The sequence below is a fragment of the Podarcis vaucheri genome (assembly GCF_965113315.1).
Source record: "Podarcis vaucheri genome assembly, chromosome: 1".
NCBI classification, from domain to species: domain Eukaryota; kingdom Metazoa; phylum Chordata; class Lepidosauria; order Squamata; family Lacertidae; genus Podarcis; species Podarcis vaucheri.
The window spans coordinates 33,161,202-33,185,122 of NC_138759.1; the positions used below are offsets into that span (position 1 = coordinate 33,161,202).

Here is a 23,921-nt window from a genome sequence, read left to right on the forward strand (position 1 = left end):
CGCAATAGCTTTGGTGCTGTGTTTTTCCAGGAAACCCAGGGGTTTCTTGGAAATTTATCACAGTTTTCTCAATGACAAGACCAATAACAGCAGGCATGTTTCCCTGAATGATAGTTTGCCTACAACCGCTGAACATCCCCTGCAATGTGTTGGATGGTCTTTCTGGGGCAAGTGGCACAACAGTGAACAGGCCCACTGCTCCTATATGAACAATCATGTGACCTAGGACAGTTCCCACAATCCCTTGCGCAGGAGATCTACAGAAGATGGGCAGGGATTCCTTGCCAGATGCAGAAAAGGGTTCCCTGGCCATAGAAAGTATGAAAGTCACAGCTCTTAACTGTTGCCATTCCAGCAGTTATATTTGTATCTTTGCTACAGGCTTCTTCTTTTTCCTCCATGTTCAGGCAACAACCGATTTACACTCAGGTTATGTTCCTGAACCCTGCACCCGTTCCACCTCCACCCCATTATGCCCCCTTTCCCTGCCACTTCCAGGTTGCTGTGATGCGCACATGTGCGGTAGCGCTTAAATCAGATGTTCTCTATTGTTTTTAAAGGCTTTTTATGTTGCCCTACACCTCGGGTAGTGCTGTGGGTTAAACCCCAGAGCCTAGGACTTGCCAATCAGGAGGTCGGTGATTTGAATCCCCACGATGGAGTAAGCTCCCATTGTTCAGTCCCAGCTTCTGCCAACCTAGCAGTTTGAAAGCACGTCAAAGTGCAAGTAGATAAATAGGTACCACTCTAGCGGGAAGGTAAACAATGCGTTTCCATGCGCTACTCTGGTTTGCCAGGAGCGGCTTAGTCATGCTGGCCACATGACCCGGAAGCTGTATGCCGGCTCCCTCGGCCAATAAAGCGAGATGAGCGCCGCAACCCCAGAGTCGGCCATGACTGGACCTAATGGTCAGGGGTCCCTTTACCTTTACCTTACACCTCCCTGTTAAATAAATAAAAAGTGACACATATGTGCTACCCCAATATGTGGTTCTTTCAATTATTTCTGCTGCAGTCTTCTCTGCTCACTTATCCAGGATGAACTAAGTTAGTTCTTGGTATGAGCTTTCGTGTGCATGCACACTTCTTCAGATACACACGAAAGCTCATACCAAGAACTAACTTAGTTGGTCTTTAAGGTGCTACTGGAAGGAATTTTTTTATTTTGACTATGGCAGACCAACACGGCTACCTATCTGTAACTTATCCAGGATGAATAAGTCCCACTGAATTCAATTGTGCTTTCTTTTGAATAGTCACATATAGGATTGTGCTGTACGCTGATGTATTGCATTTTTTTTTGCTCGCCAAACTTTCATAACAATGGGCCTGGGCCAACCTAGATCCGTGGTTAGGCAAAGAATCATGGACATAGAGAGACAACAGCACTGTACAAGGGTCCCCGATTATAAAATCGCTCCAGCAACATATCTCTATTTCCTCACATCCAGAAATGAAAGAAGGGCTTTTACTCATGCTAGAAGCTTGGCCTTGCCCTCACCGGTTTTGGAAGGCTCCTATGGAAGAGTCCTGTACATCCAGAGACTTCGCGCCTGCCCATTAGGGGAAATAGGAAGCCCCGAACATATATATTTTTAGATGTCCTTTTTATGTTGAGATTCACAGAGACACCATTGATCCTTTGCTGAAGAGGCTCGCCAATCTTTCAGAAAAGTCTAAACTTTTCTCCTCTTAGGCAAAGATCACAAGACGACCTGGCTGGTAGCCAGATTCTGCGCCCAGATTTGTAGGCACAGATCATCCTCTAGAATAAAATAGCTTACTAGGGAAATGCTGAAGTTGCCCTTTGGGGCGCCTCAGGGTCAATTTTTTATGGTAGCCCAAATCTCAGTTGTACGGGTGTACGTATATATCTCAATTTTAACTCATGAGCTATTGCTGCAATCTGCTCCGACTGTATATTTTATCTCTATGAACACTGTTTTTATTGTGTTATGTTATGTGAGCTGGTCTTTAACCATAATAAATTTTCTTATCTTATTGAATTTTTGTGTTTTTGCTCTGGAAGTTGCCTTAGGGGCCCTGACTCTTCACTTTCTATTCCAATCCCTCTGTGCTTAATTTAATGCTATTTTTAAAAACAAAAACAAGGTAATAAGTTTATATTATGGTTTTCAACATTCTCAGCCTTATAAGGATGTAAACTTAGTAGTTTCAAGCGTAAGACAAGGTGCCTTGCAGTCACATCCCAACTCCAGCATCTGCTGCCAATTCCCAGATGGCCTTAGGCAGTTTCTTTTTTTCCACAGCTTTAATTTGTTCTGCAAGTGCCAAACCAGCTAATCCAGTTTCTCTCTGCTACTGTACCAGTCACATATGCTCTGCAAAGTTTCAGCCCCTTCTTGCAGCAGGACAAATCAAGGACAAATGAATAAACACTGGATAACATTTTACATCTAGCAGATGCATTTGGGCGCCTGTTGTGAACCACAAAAGAGCACCCCACCAGGGAAGAAGGAGCGACTGAAGATCTACATCAGGAACAAGGGGGTGGGAATAAAGATTTACATCAGGATCTGCTGCCTCTATGGATCCTGCCACCTGAGGCAGTTGCCTCACTTTGCCTCATAGGCGGGCCAGTCCTTAGTAGATGTAAAAAGGGCGTTCATACCTTTAATCTCGATGCAAGAAACTGAGGTTTGGAAAGCAGGTTCTTCACAGGACTTGAGGGACAGGAGAAATTACTTCCGTTAAACATTTCTTTGTGGGGCACCAGATTTTGGCATCACACAGGGTGCCACTGTCCTTGGGGTTCAATTTTATCCCGCATGCTGTTTAACATCTACATGAAACCACTGAATGGGGTCATCCAGAGTTTGGGAGTTCATTGTCAGCAATTTGCTGATGACACACAGCTCTGCTTTTCCTTTACATCTGCAGGTGTGGCAGTGGATATGCTGGACCGTTGTCATGCCTTGGTAATGGACTGGATGAGAGTCAATAAACTGAAGCTCAACCCAGATAAGATTGAGGCACTGTTAGTGGGTGGTTCCCTAGACTGGATGGACAGGTTACCTGTTTTTGATGGGGTTAAATTCCCTCTGAAGGAGTGGGTATTCAGCTGGGGAAAATTTGTGGGTCCTGTGGTGTTTCTTGAGGCTCAGGTGGCCTCAGTGGCATGGAATGCCTTCCATCAGCTTCAGCTTCAGCATGTTATACTTGGAGCTACCTCTGGAAATATTTCAGAAAAACTTCAACTGCTGCAAATCCAGCAGCTGGGTTACTCACCTGCGCAAGACACTTTAAGTATATAACTCCCATCTTGGCCTGATCGCACTGGCTGCCAATTAGTTACCAGGCCCCATTTAAAGTGCTGGCTTTGACCTATAAAGCCTTAAACAGCTCAGGACCACAATATCTCAATACCTCAAAGGACTGCCTCTCTCCATATGAACCAACCTGCACTCTGCAATTATCACCAGAGGGGCCCTTCTTCATGTGCCTCATTCACAAGAGGTCAAGAAGGCAGCAACAAGAGAACAGGCCTTTTCTGTAGTGGCCCCCCGGGATGCTCAACTGGCAAAAACATTCCTCTTCTCCCAGACCTTTGGCTAATTAAACAATTTATTACCTTTTAAACTGGGAGTGTGTGTGTGTGTGTGTGTGTGTGTGTGTGTTATTATGTAAACCTCCCTGTGATCTTTAGATTAAGAGCAATGTATTAATAATAATAATAATAATAATAATAATAATAATAATAATAATAATTTCTGTTCTGCTAAAAGTTACCTCAAGTGGCTACAACAAAGCAGGCAATTCCAACTTTCCCACATAAACAACCCTTTTTTCATGCCATCCATCGCAGCGTTTGGTTGGAAACCCTTTGCGAACTCATGCAAGAGAAAGTGTTGCCCTCTGGTGGACACATGAAAGGAAGCTTTTTTGGTTTGGGGTTTACATTCCAAGAGGAGAGGCTGGCCTGGTGCTGTCAGGAGCCTCTCTGAGGCAGCCTCCTGTCATACTGCCTCTGACAGTGGAGGTAAAACACAGCCTCATGCTGCAGTATATGGTAAAAAATGATATTGTGGCTAGCAGCTTTGATATTTTTATCACTTATTAAATGTGCATACCGCCTTATAACCACAGGTCTGAGGGCGTTTACAACATAAAACCACAATATAAAACCACAAAATACATAATAAAAACAAAAACAACCCAATAAACCCCCCTCCTCAACACATTTTTCAAAGGACGTTGTATGTCAATCAGCCAGAGGCCTGGTTAAAGAGGAACATTTTTTGCCTGGCACTTAAGGTGTATCATGAAGGCGCAAGGCAAACCTGGTCCTTTTGGATATATAAATCTTATAAAAAGAATGTGCATATTCTTCTAAATAAATGCAAGGCAGGAGATGTTAAAAAGAACACTTGATGCCAGGTCAGACGTGCAGTTCAGATCAATAGTGAAGAGGAGAAGGTTAATTGGTGCTGTCTTCATTCTTTCTTGTACTTTATTTGGCTCTTACTTACCTGAATTTGCACTTCTAACTAATCTTTGATTTATAATTATAATGTTAATCTGTTTGTATATATGTTTGACTGTTATATGCACATAAGTTAAAATAAGGAGACGAAAGATGGAGGGGTTAGAATGGAGTAGTTCAGGAACCGGAAAGTCTGTTGCTCAGATTTTGTTTCTTCAATGAATTACTCAAAAAGATGCTTTTATTAAGCTACTCTCTTCCCAGCCCTTGGTCTTTTTCCTTTGCAATAGGAAAATAATCATTCAGACCCAGCTTAGAGAGATGTTACAAGGATTACTGAGATAATGTATTTAACCACTTCTGAATGTTCAAGGTGCTAAGCATTGGAGTGAGAATACTCCGGTGGGATGTCAAGTGAAGAAGCAATCTGTCCCCTTAGCCTTTGTCTCGGGGTTGCATTTATAATATTTTATTTATTTATTGAATGTATAGCCCCCACTTCCTCCCTATGGGGTCATGGGCAACATAATGGGCAGTCTACCTGTTGAGTGCAGTCTGAGACCAGAAAAAGCTATCAGTTCAGCAGTTTAAGTGTAAACATAAGTTGCTGTGATTTTTAGTTGCAGTTGTCTGAACAGAAAGAATCCTTGGGTACAGTTGATCTTTGGAGATCGGATGCAGGATTAGTAGTTATGCTGCCTGGTTTAGGGATCTAGTTGTTCCTAATATACCCTGCTTCATATATTTGTAAATAACATGTAAGATCTCATATATTTTCAGTGCTTACCAACTCTTTCATTCCAAGGAAAGTGAGTCATGTAATGCTGCTTCTTGATTTATTGTGGTTCTAGTACAGGGCATAACAATACATCACTAGGCAAAGGATACTTCAAATAATTGTGTTCAGTTGTTTGGTCTTTGTTAATTCTCTGTATTTCCACTGTCACAGCCCACAAGGAATAGAACTAACAATGGTCCATAGCCTATTATGCTTAGTTTACTACAGAGCTATATGAATATTGTTTATGTCTTCCACATTGTTGATACTAATGAAAGGAGGTCACTCAGTAGCACAAAATATGTACATGAAGTAAATGTGAAGGGTAACTATGAGTTTGACCAAACTGCAGGAGGCAGTGGAAGACAGGAGTGCCTGGCGTGCTCTTGTCCATGGGGTCACAAAGAGTCGGACAGGACTAAACGACTAAACAACAACAACTATGGGGTTCTGGCACAAAATACCTTTGTGTTTTTATATTTATTATATTTCTCTGCTTGTCTTTCCAGTTTTCCCTGCCATGTTTGCAAGCAGCCCCACATCAGAATATCTAGTCTCTAAACAGTTTGCAATTGTGTATGTTTGCCAATAGAGTTTGGACATCCATTTTACATGCAGACCCCTTAAGGTAAAAGGTTAAGGTAAAGGACCCCTGGATGGTTAAGTCCAGTCAAAGGCGGCCCTGGAGTTGCGGTGTTCATCTCCGGTTTCAGGCTGAGGGAGCCAGCGTTTCGGGTCATGTGGCCAGCATGACTAAACCACTTCTGGTGCAACAAGACACTGTGATGAGTGCCACAGCGCATGGAAATGCCATTTACTATCCTGCCATAGTGGTACCTATTTATCTACTTGCACTGGCGTGCTTTCAAACTGCTAGGTTGGCAGAAGCTGGGACAGAGCAATGGGAGCTCACTCCATCGTGGGGATTTGAACTGCCAACCTTCCAATTGGCAAGCCCAAGAGGCTCAGTGGTGTAGACCACCCGCATCCCGCAGACCCCTCAGGACATGTGCACAACAACATTAGTTTTGCTCATCTTTAGTTCAGTTTTATTCTGATTTATATCTTTACAGAAAATGGCACAAAAAAATCACAGGTTTCAAATGACTAGTTGTTACAACTTTGTATCTTAAACACCTCAAATACCAACTTTTCTCACCATATATACATTATTTACATACTGAGTGCTATAATCTAAGACGCCAAAGAACTGGGACATAGGCAGAATGGGGTTATGTAGGGAGGAAAGATCAATCATAACCAAAACAACTTCAGGTAAAAACAGCTCTTGCTGGAAACAAGGACAGGTAAAGGGAACGTGACACTTGCTGTCCAGGGGCCTTCACAGAAAAAAGGATAGGAGAGCAATGTTGTCATGGAATTGAGGCAATTTCTTATGGCATTGTGTACATGACTTCATCTCAATGTCTGAGTCAATTGCCTATGAAGGTAACGGGATATGTGAATTTTCTTTTTTTGGGACACCAAGATGTCCATTAGTGCTTTATTTCATGCTACTTACATCGGACAAATTGTTCAGCTAATATTTTCGCTGCACATGAGTAGCACTGGGGAAGTGCACCCAAGCAGTCTGCCTCAGACAGGCTATTTCACACATCATTTGATGACTGCAGCATCACGCAACGATGTGCATGTATGAATGAACGATCACCAATAAAGTCAGTTCTCACTTTCATCTGAGAGCCAAGCGCTGACCTAAGCACATCTCTCGGACTCTTAGTATTCTAAAACGCAGGTGAAAAACTTACCGGTAATGTCCCTCCCCTATCAATTTGGCTACTGGTAGGATGGCTGTGATTCTCCATTTATTATTGACTTCTATTGGAGAAACATGAACCAACTGTTTAGACTCCAGCCCTGACTTAAACTGAGCCAAGGTTCACAAGGGCAAAGCCCTGGCTGATATTAAATGCTACATGTAACTCCTAGAATATGTTATGTGACATGAGTGTATTCAGAGTGCATTTTTCTCACGATCACCTAACCCTATCAGATCTTACATCCCAAATTGGAACAAGGAGGCAAGGGTTCCACCTCAGACAATATAAAATACCCGAGCAACCATAGTATACTTCTCTTTTCAGTAATTAATTGCTCCTTTTCCATTTCAGAACAAATGAGGCCTCCTTTAGGAAAGACTTTTATGGAAGAGTCAAACGACTGTAAGATTCAACTCAATGCCATAGTTAATAGTTTTAACAGAATTTTCCTTGAACAATCTGGGCTAAAACCTGAGGAGAGGAGGTCAGGATTCTGGAATGTAGCAGTCTGGGTGCCATAAACAAGTCACAACAGGGGTGTATATTCTCCACGGAAAATTCACATTGCACTGGAAGGGTGCCTGGGCCTCTTTAATCAACAACAATGTTGATACCGCAGTGAGAAAGAGACTTGATCTGAGGTAGGGTTGCCACCTGGCCAGTTTTAAATTTGGCCTGACTTTTGGAGAAAGGAGTGGCTGGCTTCCTTTTTTTAAAAAAACAAAACTTGGCCTCAATGCTAAGCAATGGGCAGTTCAATACATGTATACATTAACATATAAAAAGAAAAGGTAATTATTCTTCTGAAAAAGCTAACAACCTGACTGAGACAAGGAGAAAGAGACTGCCTGTGGTATACGGTGAAATGACAGAAAGACTTCTTTTTAAGATGAGGGTGAGAATGGGATAACAGAGATTGAATAAGGGGGAAAGCGGGAAAAGACCCAACGTTGGTTTAATGGCTGGTGTTGAGGGGAAAAATCCTAGCTTGATTTACCTCTCCGACTAAGACGGTAGATGATTCCCACCTCCCTTTTCCTTGAAATGTGGGGACGTAGAGCGAGAGTGCTCCTGAGGACAGGGACTGCAGGGGCAATATGCTCCCGAGGGAAACCAGTCTCTATAGACACACCTGACGGAACGTGGCCTTAGCCGTGGCTTCCTGGAATGTACAGAGACCAAGTGGGGCCTACCTCCATGTGAGTAGGGGCTGCAGGAGGGGCCCTGTTAGTCTGAGAGGAGGCTGTAGCTCCTAGAGGAGTCAATCTTAGAAGGGATGGCTGATTCCTATCATCCCCTTCCTTCTAAACCAGCTTATCTTCCTCTTGTGATAAATCTGACTTTTCCATTTGCCGTTCATCCTCTGCTGTGGCTGCCTCTTCCTCTTTCTCTGGCTTCCTGATTGACATAGGAGGATCTCCAGGGATGGTCGCCAGGACTTTGGTGCTGTGCTCCTGAGCTTTGGCCCTGAGGGCAGCAATGCTGTTCTCTCTCAGTTCCTCCTGGGAAATGGTGGTTTTGGAGTCAGGGCCCCTTTCTTCCTTGTCACTCTTGTCAAGCTTGGGCAGAGCCTGGCGTTCCACCTCTGGCTTCCTTCCTGCCTCAGCCGCTGCTTCCAGAGATTTTTTGTGCATCCCTAAAAAGAATTGTTGGTATTCGGGTTTAGAAAAGCGCCTGGGCATGGGAAAGCCATCTTGAACTGAAAACAGTAAAGATAAAGAGAGGCCAGAATTAAGGAAAAGCAGAAAGCCTTGCTTCAAACAGCAGTCACACAGAGAGCTCATCGCTCTGGGCCCTGCATGAGGGGGACCTCAGGCCAGTTCTCTGACAGAGACAGGCCAAAAGTAGGGAAGAAACTGGGGCCAGTGCTGCAATGAGGCATGACTACACCTGAGTCGTAACCATAATGCCAAGTCTGTGCATTTTCGATGGGATGGGGCATCCTGTTTGGGACAAGTTGTCCACAAGCAGGGACAGCCGTAGAGTTGGGAAAGGAAGTTGCACTTATTGAGAAATGCACAAAATGCTGTTAATACAGAAGACACATTCTAGGATATCAAAGTGGCAGGAGCTGTCCACTCCAGCCTAGCGGGTGGGCGAGGAAGAACCCAGAGATACAGGGCCACCTAACTCTATTGGACTGGGTAATTCTCCGCTAACAGAGATAAAATGGTGGCAATGTGCTTCTCGCAATAACTCTGTATGTGAAGAAGGCCCTGGTGGGGGGACTCTGGTTATGCTATCGCCTACAGGGCTGAGAAGGACGCTACTGATTTCTTCTCACACATCCTTTGCAGCCCTTTCCACACACACCCCTCTCTTTCCACTCTGGGTTTCACATAGTAGCCAGAAGTACGAAGCAGCATATTTGTAAGAAACCATAAGTTAACTTTATTTGTAGCATTAGTTTGAAAAAGCAGAAGAGAAGAGCCAAGCAAGGAACAGGAGTGCAAGAGGAAATTTGCTAAACCCACTGTGAGGGCTACTAGTTTAGATGGTTTCCAAAACATATTAGACAAATATCAAGGACATCTTCAAATGCATTTTATCTCTGAATATCATAAACTAGGCAGCGAGAAGGGCTATTGATTTCAAGGCTTGTTTGCAAACTTCCTAGAAGCAACAACTAGAGGACAGAATGTTAGACTAGAAGTGTTTTTGGTCTGTTCCAGCAGAGCTCTTAATATCTTCATATATACAACCCCTTTGCTCTATTTATTATTGTATGATCTGCTATAGGCAACTGCCCACTATGCTTCCTCTTTATGCATCTGATAGAACAGACTCTTGCATATGAAGACTCATGCCACAATAAAGTTGTGGGGGCTTTGTTTAAGGAACCACAACCATTATCAAAAGTCTACATCCTCAGCCAGCAGACAGCATGAACATCTGGGAGAGGCATGAAAACTCCTGATACACCACAGCATGGACAAGGAGAAACCACAAAATAGCTGTTGGAGTGCGGCATAAGCACCAGGCCTAAGAATAAGGGGTTTGAAGTCCATAAAGTATAATAGCGTAATTTCCCCTTGGAAATAATGCACTATTGGTAATCATACCTTAGACCCTGGGGATCAAATCCCTAGATGACCAAATTTTAGCCAAGAGGTTGGGGAACTTGTGGTTTCCAGATGTTGTTCGACTCTTAACTCTCATCAGCTCCAGCCAGCATGGCCCATGGTCAGGAATTATAAGAGCTGCAGTCCAGCAACATCTGGTGGGCAACAGGTTCTCCATCTCTGTATTAGACAAACTTGATACTCGTAGCAGTCATCTCTGTGTTTACCTATACGTACACTTCCCTGGTCCAACTGCTTTATTGCCTTCATCACTGACAGGACCCTACCAGAAATGCTAGACAAAATAGGTCCATTCCCAAGGTTAATCTCTTACCCAACAGCCAAGGAGCGCAGGATTCCATTATGCCATCCTTGGCCGATTTGAGGATGGATTCTGGCAGTGGGATGGAGTGACGTACCATTGCACCATACAGCCCATATTCTGCCATTACGCTGCTTCTGCCCCAGCATTTCTCCCTCTTCCGCCATTTGGCCCTTCGGTTCTGAAACCAAACCTGCAAAGAGGAGAATTTTTAGGTTAAAAAAGTTTTATCGTTTTCAGGTCAACAACTTTGGTTGTCCCTTCAGGCGTCCCTCACGGCCCTTCACCTCATCAAATCTGGCCCTCTTTGAAAAAAGTTTGGACACCATTATTTTAAGTGTGAGGTTGTTGTTTTTTAGAACTACCCATTAAATACCACAAAACCATAATGTTTATTTCGAATCAGGTGTATACAATGGAAAAAAATTAATTAGGGAGGAAAACACGTTGCTAAAATGCCAGTGACCATAAAGCCTTTTTTCTTTTGTACATTATCATAATAGTGCTATTTCATTTACGCAGTACTTTGCAAATATTTTAGTATTGTTTTGAACAATCCAGCTAGAAAAGTGATGCAGGTGTAATTAAAAGACCAATTAAAATGTTAACTGTTTTATAAAATTGTGTCCACCACAAAGGTATGCTGAGCTAAGATAGGGTTTTACTTTCCCACACCAAGCAGGCAATTAACGCTACTCTTCCATCTTAGAAAAAGGAAAAGATGGAAGAGCAACACTAATGGTATCTTTGGAGAATGCATTGCTCTTCTGCACACAGATTGTCTGCAATAATAAAACAAATGGAAGATGCTCTGGGGGAAATGCAGGAAGTTTACAAATTGTGGACAACATCACAGAGACACATCCAAGTTGTAAAATTTGAGTGAACAAGGTGAGGCAATTTTACCCTTACAAAAAAAACAACACCTAGTATGGAAGCAGCCCGAGTACCATATTTTTCTCTGTTTTTTGCAGCTGCTTCTTTTGTCTAAAATAGGGGATTGTCTTATACACGGTGGTCATCTTATACACGGATAAACACAGTATATCTGTGCCACTCAAAAAATCAGAGACCAAGCTAAGAGCAACCTTATACAATGTTAGGAAACCTGAGTTATTACATATAAAAGCCCTGTGTCTTAGTTACACATTTAAGCATGACCAAGAGATTGGCAGACTTGTATGAATAACTAGAGGCCTGTCTGCTTCCTCAAACCTGCCCCTCCTGTATTCTCTCCTGACTCTCCACTCACTACTTGCTGTCTTGTATTGCAGATGCCCCCATTGCAACCAATGGAAACAAAGTAAGAGTGAAGGAGTTGCAACATACATGCCAAAGTTAAGCCAAGACACAAATCAGCTGAGCTGCTGCTGGCATTGCAAGGACAGAAGTGGTGCGTGTGGGTAAAACTCCTTTAACCTGCTATTGCTCTGGCAGTAACAGGCACCTTTTGCCTGCAATGCCTGTCACCCCGACCCTTAAGATCAGCTAATCCAGCTAGTATAAAATGTCAGGCCTAAACTGGGCCATGATGAGGACAACTTTCCTATTGGTACAACTAACTAACTGTTCTCACATCAGGAACATGTGCCAGGAAGAGGAGTCTTCATCAGTGGCAGACTTTGGGCTTTAAAGCAGCACCTTGGATTCAGCTATACAGCAGCAGATATGACGTTTTAAGTGCGTTATTATACAAATGTGACACTAATGGCAAATATATATATAATAGAGAGCCTGGTGTGCTCTCGTCCATGGGGTCACGAAGAGTCGGACACGACTAAACGACTAAACAACAACAACAATAAATATATATAATAAAAGCATTTTCACAACTTTTTTTTGTATGTGTGTAGATTTCACCCTTGAGCAATGCCAAAATTTGGCATATACCCCTGCCTCTCACCTTCTGTTGTTTGTCATTGTCGCAGCACTCTCTTGGCTCAGGAAGCCAGTGCGGGCGAACTGGTCGCACTCTCCTAAATCCACCTCTGTCCTCACCATAAGATGAAACCCTGCTGGATCAAACCAACAAAGGCCCATGTAGTATCCTGCTTCCTACAGTGGCCAACCTGATGCCTCTTGAGAAATCTATAAGCAGGACCTGAGGATAGTATTCTCTTCCTACTCACTGTGAAATACATTACTAGTATTCAGAGGCATGGCATCTCTGATCCTAGAGGTAATACAGTGGTACCTCTGGTTATGTACTTAATTCGTTCTGGAGGTCTGTTCTTAACCTGAAACTGTTCTTAACCTGAAGCACCACTTTAGCTAATGGGGCCTCCTGCTGCTGCCACCGGAGCACGATTTCTGTTCTCATCCTGAAGCAAAGTTCTTAACTTGAAGCACTATTTCTGGGTTAGTGGAGTCTGTAAGCTGAAGCATATGTAGCCTGAAGCATATGTAACCCGAGGTAGCACTGTATATAGACATCTTTACTATTGGCCACTGATAGCCTCGTGTGGTTGTACACCATGTAGGTTTGTGCCCATTTGGCTATTAATGGATGTAACCAGCAGAACAAGAAGGGGGCATGTTCCCCTTTCCCCAGCCCAGAGCATGCATGCACACACACAAAATAGCCCAGTTTGCACACAGGAAGCAAAGTATGAACACATGAATGTGCAATTGCATGGAGTGAAAATTGGGGCCACTTTGTTCCCCGCCGCCTGCCCATGCTGCTGCTGCGCACTAGCTGAATGCTACATCATAGTTTGACTTAGCATTACTTATGAACCAGGTCTTGTGGTTGCCTTCCACAGACAAACCATGAGCAGTAAATTAAGAACAAACTTTAGTTACAGCTTGTGGTTTGTTTGGAGGGAGCAAAACCACAGACCTGGATTTGGGCATAATGATAAACCAAACAGCAGGACCAGAAGAGGAGTGGTTTTATCTCTGGGCACCAGACCAACGTCTTCCCAGAGCCATTTCACAAACCCAATGTTAAGAGGTAGGGGCAAGGCTCCTTACTTCCACTGTGTCATTGAACATAATCACATATTTTCTGGGATAGAAGGGAATGGAAGAAAGTAAAAGTGGCACAAGGGGACATCATTTGAGTGGGGAGGTCAATGTGCCTGCTACAACAAACACTGGACTGCCCAGCCAGATGATCACAACGCACCTCTGTGACCCTGCACACAGTGTTCTCCCTAGGAACCCCCGTTTGCTGTACTCCATGGGTCATCCTCAACCTCATACAAAGTCTCAGAACTGCTCCCCAAATTAGAGAGAACGGGCCCAGAGATACTTCTACCCGCTGCTTCCCACAATACCCTTCAGTTCAACTCATAGGCACCCATGCTGTGACATTGCCTGACATGATGGCACTGTCTTTGCCACTAACTACTGCCTAGTAAGGGACACAGGTGGCGCTGTGGGTTAAACCACAGAGCCTAGGACTTGCTGATCAGAAGGTTGGTGGTTCGAATCCCCACGACGGGGTGAGCTCCTGTTGCTTGGTCCCTGCTCCTGCCAACCTAGCAGTTCAAAAGCACGTCAAAGTGCAAGTAGATAAATAGGTACTGCTCCGGCAGGAAGGTAAACGGTGTTTCCGTGTGCTGCTCTGGTTTGCCAGAAGTGGCTTAGTCATGCTGGCCACATGACCTGGAAGCTGTACACCAGGTCCCTCGGCCAATAAAGCGAGATGAGCGCCGCAACCCCAGAGTCGGCCACGACTGGACCTAATGCTCCCTTTACCTTTACTGCCTCGTAAATTATAGTGATCACTTGATGCTACGGTCCTGGGGTCAGTTAGCATTCATTCCAATGGCCTCCCCCAAACACCCACCCACTCCCAAACATCACCCCAGGCCCAGGCAGAGATTGGGTGAGGCAGCACATCTCAACCCTTTTTCTCCTTCTGGCTGGGCCTGCGCTTTCACTTTTTCTCGGCAGTGGCAGAAACCAGTGCCTGATGGCTCAGGAGCAGGGCTGTAATTGATTCCCCATTATTCTCTTTCTGTGATATTGGCTTTTCACTGTCGTGCCTGGGGTTTTCATTATTTAAGGGGCACCACTGGGGAGAGAGAGAGAGAGAGAGAGAGAGAGAGAGAGAGAGAGAGAGAGAGAGAGAGAGAGAGAGAGAGAGAGCGCCTCCTTTGGCCTTTGGTACGTCTTGTCTAAGCCGGAGCGCGCTATAGAGAGACTAATGGGCGTAGCCCGCCTTGAATTCCCAGTCCGAGGCGCACAAGCAGGCCCCGAAATTGGCAGCCGAGAGTGTCTCCTCGCCGCGGCGTGACCCGTGAGGCTGGTGGCAGAAATCTATTAGCGCTTGCTTGCTTGCTCGCGTCTCCCATTTCTCATTCCTCTTCTCTTCCCCTCCTTTCCCGCCACAGAGAGAGAGAGAGAGAGAAGCATCAGCTTCGAGATGAAAAATTGCTCGCGGTCTATTCAGGAGGAGGCAAAGGAAGAGTCAGCCCCAGGGGCAGCCCGGGCCTGATTGAAAAATAAGTTAATTTCAGTTTGAATCGATGGGCCTCAGGCACTGAAATATCACGGGAAATTAAAGCGGCTGCTCCCCGGGGATCGGCGCCATTGACCCGCGCTAATTAATGCCGTGGCGGTGAAGTTCCCGCTCGCTTCTCCACGGCGCAGGCGCCCCCTCCCTGCAGTGACACAGCCCCGCGCGCCCTCACGCCACCAGCTTTTTCTCATTTAACTAATTAGGCTGGAAAATTGGGTGTTAATTTGTTTAGGAATCTCTCTCTCTTTTTTTTCTTCTTCTCTCTCTCTCTCCCCCCTCCCCAATAGCTCTTCTTTTCTCTCTTTCCCTTGCCTCCCTCCCCTTTCCCTTTCCAGGGAAAGCAGACTCTGCCCCCGGCGGAATGGAAATGAATGGAGGGGGGGGGGCTCGCTGGCAGATGGATGCTCGGGGGTCACTCCGCAATCTTCTCCGACTTGATTGCTTGATTAGGTCGTTAGCACATTAAAAAAAAAATTGCTCGCCGTCTGGCGCTGGCCTGATGAGTGGGACGAGGCGGGAATCGCCTGGGTAATTTATCTTTTTATTCGGCAAAGAATTTGATTTCAATCTGCAGATATATGGAGGCGCCTTTTGACACCTGTTTAACATTATAGAGCTGACAGCTTAACCCTCTGATGACTCCGCTGGGCGGACAGCAGAAACCAGCCAGAACAGAGCAGCGGTGGTCTCCTCTCCACTACCATTCATATTGGGACCAGTTTTATTTATTATTATTTTTTGTGGGGAGGGGGGGATTGGCTCCAGAAGATCCCCTGTCAGGAAGGGGATGGTGCCAGAGGAGCTTTATAAGCGGAGAGGTGGGGAGCTGCGTGACGGTTGCTGCCAACAAATACCTCCCCCCTCCTCCATTGGTGGACCCCCTATGATTAGTTGCAGAAAAGACATTTTTCATATACAAATTTTAACTGCATCGTAAACTGGGAATTAATAAGGCTGCAGTCCCAAGCACGTTTTGTACTTGGGAGTTAAAACCCCCATCAAATCCAAAACTCCTCCTCCTCTTCCTCCTCCTCCTCTTCTTCTTCTTCTTCATCCCACACCCAGTATTTTTTTTTCTCCATGTAATGCTTTCTCGCCCGTAGCAATGCCGTTGTGCTCTGGAGTCTGGACCTGCTTTAGGTTAATATAGGACAAGCACGATGCGATCCATAAGTAACTCCCGCTGAATTCAATGGGACTTTCTCCCTAATACTTATGAAACCAGCCTTAGAAACCAGTGGACTTCACAAGTAGTCGAGGAAGCAGTCACTTGGGGTACAGCTATTTAAAGGATGCCGATGGAGAGGTGAACCCCAGGATACTTGGGCGCAACTCTTAGATCATGCGCAGAGGCAGCTTGAACTTGGAGGAAAAACTTTATTAATCAACCGGCAATTTGCTGCCCGTTAATAACATCCAAAAATGTGCCAGCAGAGAGGTGAATGCCTCATTCAGTCTAATGGTGGGGTGCCCTCCTCCTGTGTGAGGTGGGAAACTGACAGGGGTTTGCCGTGGTGGATCTGTTTTATAAAGTGGAGCCTCTCTGGTGTGGAGGAAGGTGTCAGTTATTCAAAGCTTCTCTGATCTATGCCGTTGGACAGAGGGCTGGTGCTTGCTTTTAGGGATTGCTGCTGCAGCAGTTGTTTTATTTTTTTGTTTCGTCTTTGGAAAGGCGGCATATCCATTAAAGTCTAATCGAACCTTAAACTGGTAAGGCTTTCTAGGAAGGTTTAAGCAGCCATCAAAGGGAATGCTGGAGAGGATACAGGATCTCAGGCAACCGTTTTTCAGAGAGTAGAAACTGGTTTGAGACATACTTCTTTTGCTCCGTTCTCACCTCTTGTCAAACAGGTTTTGCAGGTTTGGGGAACAATACAAAACCCTCCAAAATGGGTTTAGCAGAGGCAAAAGTGGACATGCACGTTGTTGTTGTTGTTGTAGCATCTCTCTACATTGCACTTTACAAAGAACTGGTATAACAGATCCCTACATCAAGGGGCTTACAATCTAAAGTAGGCACAGGAAAATAACAGAGGAAGTGGGAAATGGAGGCATGGGTAGAATACTGTGATTACAGTACTTCAATTACACTTACTTTGGCTTAATTATAATAGCAGTCAGAGGAATGCTGCAAAGGAGGCATACACACTTTGAGCAGTGCCCCTCTTTCAAACTGCCATTGGGGAGGGGGGAGAGAAGGGGAGTGATCTGTCTTCAGCCCTACCTAGTCTTGTCTGCCCATTTCATTCTCCTCTTTCACGCTCAGAGAATATTTTCACTCCTAGGTACTAACACAGCAATATTATCGTTTATCAGGAGGTAATGTACCAGTGTCTGCTTATAAATCCATGGTAGTAAATCAGTTGCCTGCCAAGTGGTGAAGATTTTTTTTAGAATCATATATCTGCACTTAGCCCAAAATCTAGAAAATCAGGGAACATCCACTTTACAGGTTGGCAAGATGTTGCTGTGTTAGTTAAGCATCTTATCAAGGGGTTACATGCATAACTAAATTTTCATTTAGCAAATGTCATTTGCAGCCTTGTACACAGAGTTTAGGGACATGCACAGTGTCCTGTTCCAGTGAGGGAAGTCTGAGTATGTAAGGTGGCTTCCATAAGCACAGCCACAGTACAGATGTTCATCTGGGGGGTGCATTTGCACCCACATTTTGATGCCTTCCACTGAACTGGCTGGATGTGTCTTTGGGGGTGCAGTTGGGAATGCCTATCCAACACCACAAGTTGTTGCATGTGACTAGAGAGCGATTGTAGTCATGAGGCCTTAAACTCCACCTCTTTTGTTGACCACCAACATTACGCTTTCCATGGGCTTTGAAGACACTCGGACTCAGGATGCAAGGGAGAAGCGTGCTAGGAGAAGGCACACTTGGCAAATCCACACTGTGATCAGCTCCCACCTGGCAACCAATGTCCTCACTGTGGAAGGACATGTGGATCCAGAATTGGCCTCCACAGTCACTTACGGACTCATTGTTAAAACCGTGTTTATGGAAGACAATCTTACTCGGCTACGAGTGATCGCCAAAGAAGAAGAAGAAACTCCATTAAATCTCTACAGTACAATGGGAATGTGTGTTCAAAGTTAATGTAGAATAGATATGCATTTCTGAAAAACAGGGCAAAGATGCTTTAACGTGTGAAAATGCCTCCTCACCCAGCCCTCCCTTAGCAGTCTTGCTGCTTCTACTCATTTTATCTTGCCTTCCATGTAATTTATTTCCTTGTCCACCAGATGGCTCTTGTGCAATGAGATTTCACACTGTCTATTATACCTCCTTCCCATGTCCTTTGATGTACAAATCCAGACCACTGCAGCTCTCTCTCTTTGCAGACAACAAATGGTACGTTGACAGAATGGGCCAGATATGCCATGATACTTAATTTTGGATAGACAAAGGTAAAGACTAGGACTAGCCGCCTGAGAAACAGTTTCTATTCAAATGCGATTTTGGTTTTAAACCCAGTGTAAGGTAGTCTTATGGGAGTATATTATATTTAATTATGGGGTATCAGGGTTTCCCCCCTCCCACAACAGGGTGAAGCTCCCGTTGTTCAGTCCCTTCTCCTGCCAACCTAGCAGTTCGAAAGCCTCAAAGTGCAAGTAGATAAATAGGTACCGCTCCGGCGGGAAGGTAAACGGTGTTTCCGTGCGCTGCTCTGGTTTCACCAGAAGTGGCTTAGTCATGCTGGCCACATGACCCGGAAGCTGTATGCCGGCTCCCTTGGCCAATAAAGCGAGATGAGTGCCACAACCCCAGAGTCGGTCACAACTGGACCTAATGGTCAGGGGTCCCTTTACCTTTACCTATCAGAGTTTTTAGGGGGCTAACCAGGCTGGGATAGTTGGCTTGTTGATTTCAGTTTCGTTCTTCTGTATGGAACAATGACAATAAAGATTATCGTATTGTATTGTATTGTATCATAGTGCCTGCTGCCTCTATAGCACATAAGGACTACAGATTTTCAGATTCGCTGTTTTGAGGCCATTTTCTATTTGAAAGTTACCATTTATCTGAGAGGCATGGTGAACATCTGGCCCTCCAGATGTTGCTGACATCCAACTCCCATCAGCCCCAGCAAGTATGTCCAATGATCAGGGAAGATGGGAGTTGTAGTTCAGGAACAGCTGGAGGGCCAAAGGTCGCTCACATCTGGCTTACACTGTGTGAAGGGAAATAAACCTATTTATGTATGATCTTTCTCCCTCCCCCCCCCATCCCCGAGACTCTCAGAGTGTATGAAAATAAACTGGGGATTATAATCTGGTTTCAAATACCACCCACACATAATAGGTCGCTACAGAGCAACATGATCTACAGTTGTGCTGCAATCAGAAAGCAAGAAATAACTCACCTCCAGACTTTCAGCACATACCTGAACTTTATATTTTTTGCTGTGAAAGGACTCTGTCACCCTACCACAACAAATACACTTTAAAAAGCAGGAGTTTTGTGCATCTTGGAAAGTCATGGAGAAATGCACTGAAAAGTGTGGAGCAAACAAATGACTAGCAAGAAGACGTTTAAGCATTGTACAAGGATATTGGGATGGATGCAGGATGGACACTCTTTGTTGTAGAACCTCCCTACAAACAAATCAGAGCAAATGCTCAAAAAGTCTGGATATAATCTAACCTCTGCATAAGCATTATGCAAGGAAAACAGGGTGGAGTGTTCAATAAATAAGATGCTCAGAGTAGCCCCATTGAAATTAATGACCATGGCTATGTTAGGTCCATTGGTTTCAATAGGTCTGGTCTGAATAAAATCCAGTTCAATACTACCCTGCGCCTCCTTCCCAATCCAAAATGGACTTTATATAGACACATCACTTCCCCTGATCCGTTCCTTGATTGTGACCAACAACATGATCCTTTTCACATCTACTCAGAGGTAATACCAGTGAGTTCCATGGGACTTACTTTAGTGGCTTACAAGTAGCAAGTTTCCCTTAGATTATTCTGTTAGGAATTATCTGCTGAAAAGTTGTAACAAACAAACTTCATTGGACAACTGATGTATGCTTGCCTTTCAGCTGTAAAATGTCCACTAGAGGGCCACATGTGCACATAGTCATACAGGAAAGAGGTTGCTGCTTCATAAACAACAGCTGGAATATGCAACATCAACTCAGTAGGAAGACAGGGGATAACTTAGAACAATAATCCTTTGGCACACAGCTTCCAAAAGAAGAAGAAAAATAAAACAGAATCAGAACTTCAACTCCCTGTACAATCTATTCTGGACTAAGCTGCTGGCTTACTAGATTCTTTAAAGGCTCTCAGAATCTCTCTCTCCCCCGCCCCCCACAGAACAGGACTTTAGAGAATTCTTTACCTGCCCCAACAAAAGGCAGACTTTTAAACCAGCTCAGTTATTTTTCCAAAAATGAAGTATTGTGACTTGGTGATTAAAAACATTTATCAAGCCCCTCTTCAGTGCAACTTTAAAGTGCAAAAGCTATAGCAGCTCCAAGATCTATTTTCAAAATCCAAAAAGTCTATTCTTGGGTTGCAAATTCTGCCTTTTGCAACTGGGAAACTTTGGGGTTTTTGTTTTTTTTTACAGCTCCCAGCACCATTCACAATTATGTTAAAAGCTGCTTGGAAAGAAAGAAAAAATTCTTATCTCATCTCAAGCAACTTAAAAACTATTGCAAGAGTGTAAAAAGGAACTAGTAAAAATCCTGGAGCGCAAATTGTGAAATCTGATTTTGTTTACATGAAGAACACTTGCTGAACAATCAGTTCATTCCATAGAGGGTTAAATGAATAGAAACACACTATAAGACAACTGCAAAACAACAACACTCCATAATTACACCTGCATTATTGCCATCAGTACTACAAGGCAGGTAAAAATGGGCCCTTGATAAATAAACCAAGGTGAAGGCATCTTCATTCAACACATTTTCTCACCAGCAAGAAGAAACCAAAATCTGGGAACTGAAAAATTGTTTGAGGGGCCCTCCAGTCTGAACAGCCCACAAACACCCCCCCAAATCACTGTGCAGAAACAAATAAAGACCATTAAGTGCAAACATGAAGGCAAGATTCCCCATTAAGTCCTTCAGATGGGCACCCCCAGCCTGAGTGTGGCACCAGTAGGCATCTTCTAGTGGTAGGTAAACAAGAGAACTTCCTTCTGCAAGAACTGCAGCATTTCCTGGTGCCCCCACCACTGCTTTAGATAGTGTCTCTATTCTTCTGGTTGTTCATCGGTGGGCGGTAGTGATAAAAGATCTCCATGGACTGTTTCCAATGCCCGTAGGAGCAACAGAAGTGCTTGAAGCAGAGCTGGCCTCTGTAGAAGAAGGGACTTGATTAAGACTTCAGACCTGACACACCCTGGCATCTTCCACGTATGGATTAATTGGAACTTGTACTGGAAACATGGAGACAGACAGATCCAATATGGTACTTGTGCTTGTCGACCTGCATGTACCACACCACTAAACAGGCCACTGAAGACAAGCCTTGGCATTCAACTGTTAGGATTCCTGCTCCATGACTGCAGTCATGGGATTGTTGTCTATCACATGACGGTGTATGTTTTCATTCTACAAAGTGGGAAGTGATGGAGACAGGATGTTTGGGTTACTGTGTTCCGTGAAGTGTCCTTTATTCTTTCTCTTTGCTGTCTGATGAGAAAGAGGAAGGAGCTAAGTCAGAATGCTCCGAGTGTATTATCTGTAAATAAACATAGATTAGCCAAGATGCTGAGCTATTGAGTCTGTTACACGAACCACCAATACTCTGCAGGTTCCTAAGTGTGCTGATGCCTCTTGGTATCAGTCGCTGTGATGTTCAGGCTGGAGAAAACTTTTGAAGCTCCCGAACAAATGACCAGGAGGGAAAGAACATGCCAGTTGGGCATGTGTCTCTGCCAGGGTCCTACATGCGAGTTGTTTGTTGTTTAGTCGTTTAGTCGTGTCCGACTCTTCATGACCCCATGGACGCCAGGCACTCCTGTCTTCCACTGCCTCCCGCAGTTTGGTCAGACTCATGTTTGTAGCTTCGAGAACACTGTCCAACCATCTCACCCTCTGTCGTCCCCTTTTCCTTGATCTTTCCCAACATCAGGTTCTTTTCCAGGGAGTCTTCTCCTTCTCTTCCCATGAGGTGCCCAAAGTATTGGAGCCTCAGCTTCACGATCTGTCACATGCGAGTAGGACGATCCTAACAACAGCTAGTATGAGGACCATTTTGTCACCTGCACTTCTTTGCAGCGCATCCTGTGGCTGGACATCTTGATACAGTGCTCACTCAGCCCACAGGACTCGGCACAACACAGGATACTGGAGAAGAGCATTCACAGACATCTCCAAGTCAAACACTGGATAGGCATAGCCTTTCGGCCCACTACCTTTGGGAGAGTAGCAGAGGTGCTTGTTATCCTTACCAGGCCACTCCACTCTTACCGGCCAAGTGCACAGAAGGTGATGATCAGACCCTCCAAAGAGCACTTTACAAGAGTAGATTGGATTCTTGTAGGATCAGGGTGGGAGCTGCTCGCTCCTCGTGCAGGATGCCTTCGTTCACCTTTGCTGTCTGCTCATGAAGCCTGGCTTCTCTTTCAGTTCTGAACAGCAGGTCTTCTGTGGAGCCTAGCAGGTTCCAGGAAGGGTAAGTTGATGCTCCAGGCCTCTGCTTGGGCATGCTGGTTTTGGTGGCGGTGACTGTAGCAAGAGTAGCTTAATCTTGATCCAGGTTGGATCCTGCTCCGTTGAAGGAATCCCTGGTAATGCCACCAGCAGGCAGGAATAGTAAAGGTGAGAAGACTTTAAATCAAACCTGAGCCAGAGCTGAATCCAGAGTCAGAGGGACTGCTGGAGCGTTAATACATGAGTGAATGTCTTCTGTCCAGGTGGGAACCCCTCAAAGGGGGTTGGAAGCATGTTCAGAGTAAGCTAGGCTGCAGCATCTGAAACTTGGGTGCTCCATGATCTGCCCTGGTCTAGCAGGTTGAGAGAGACTGCTTGTATTGAGTCCACAGCTGTCAACGTTTCCTTTTTTTTAAAGGAAAATTCCCTTATTCTGAATAGGATTCCTCACAAGAAAAGGGAAAAGTTGACAGCTATGATTGAGTCCCAGCATAAGACCCTGCAAAGCCTCTAAATATGTTTCTTTGTGAATCCTGTACTGGCTTTTTATTGTGGAACATAAATGTCAAAAATAGATTTTACACATTACAGGAAACTGTACGTGTTGAAGTTAATTTGAAGCGTAAGAGGCTGCAGCAGCCTGTTGCTCAGCCTATCTGGAAGTAAGTTGCTTGAGATGACTCTGAGCACTTCCTCACCCTCAATGCAAGACATGAAGAACTATTTTCTTCTGTCAGTTACGGAAAAAATATGAGCTCAGCTTGGACTTTTGTCTTCAGATAGGTAGGTGGTTCCTAAACCTTCCTATGAGCACAGACTTGAACTGGTTTAGAAATTTCCAGTTCTAAGTTTTGTTGCAGAAAGCTGCTATGCTCTTATAAACCAGGAACTATTTTATGGCAACCTATTCAAATGCAATGTCGAGATTATTGGCACTGTTTATGGCGGCATCACTTTCTATGACTCTATTAAAAGGGATATGAAGTTAAATGAGCACAGTAAAGGTGGCACACACCTTGCATACCTGATCACAAGATGGAAAGCTGGCATTGCCCCTGCTGCCTGCCAGAAACTTGCAGAGGAATGCTACTACAAGGAAAGAGGATTGTTCTGCAATGTATGGGGACTTTTCTTGCCAGTGGCCTCACTAATTGCTAAGCTATATGTTAACTGCTTTCTGAAAATACTTATTGATACCACTGCTGTAGGCTAGATACACCTAAATCTTCCCTGTTCCACTTCTAGCTGACATATAGCACAAACAGAAATGATAATATCAATGTGACACATATGTGAGGTCATCAGAATGTTTAAAAACAACAATATTCCAAGTTTTTCTGTAAAACACAGTACTATGTATTGCTGCCTTCCTTTGCCATCATTTAAAAACCTGGATGGGAAATAATGGTATTCATATTAGCCTTAGACCCAGGGCCAACAA

The 23,921-nt window shown here is 44.5% G+C and overlaps 1 protein-coding gene across 2 annotated transcripts in view; it reads right to left on the reverse strand.

The window, feature by feature from the left end:
- Nucleotides 1–7,721: 7,721 nt before the first annotated feature.
- The window catches only part of VSX2 (visual system homeobox 2), a gene marked incomplete at its 5' end in the record, with an annotated part of 30,447 nt that continues 14,247 nt past the window's right edge, over nt 7,722–23,921 (reverse strand). The window contains 2 exons of one of the 2 annotated variants that reach the window (XM_082233890.1): nt 7,722–8,639; nt 10,400–10,580. In XM_082233890.1, the coding sequence (XP_082090016.1) occupies nt 8,308–8,639; nt 10,400–10,580 (513 nt within the window). In that variant the 3' untranslated portion in view covers nt 7,722–8,307. Of the gene's footprint in view, nt 8,703–10,399; nt 10,581–23,921 lie in introns of both variants that reach the window. The other variant, XM_082233889.1, reaches the window with a different exon arrangement.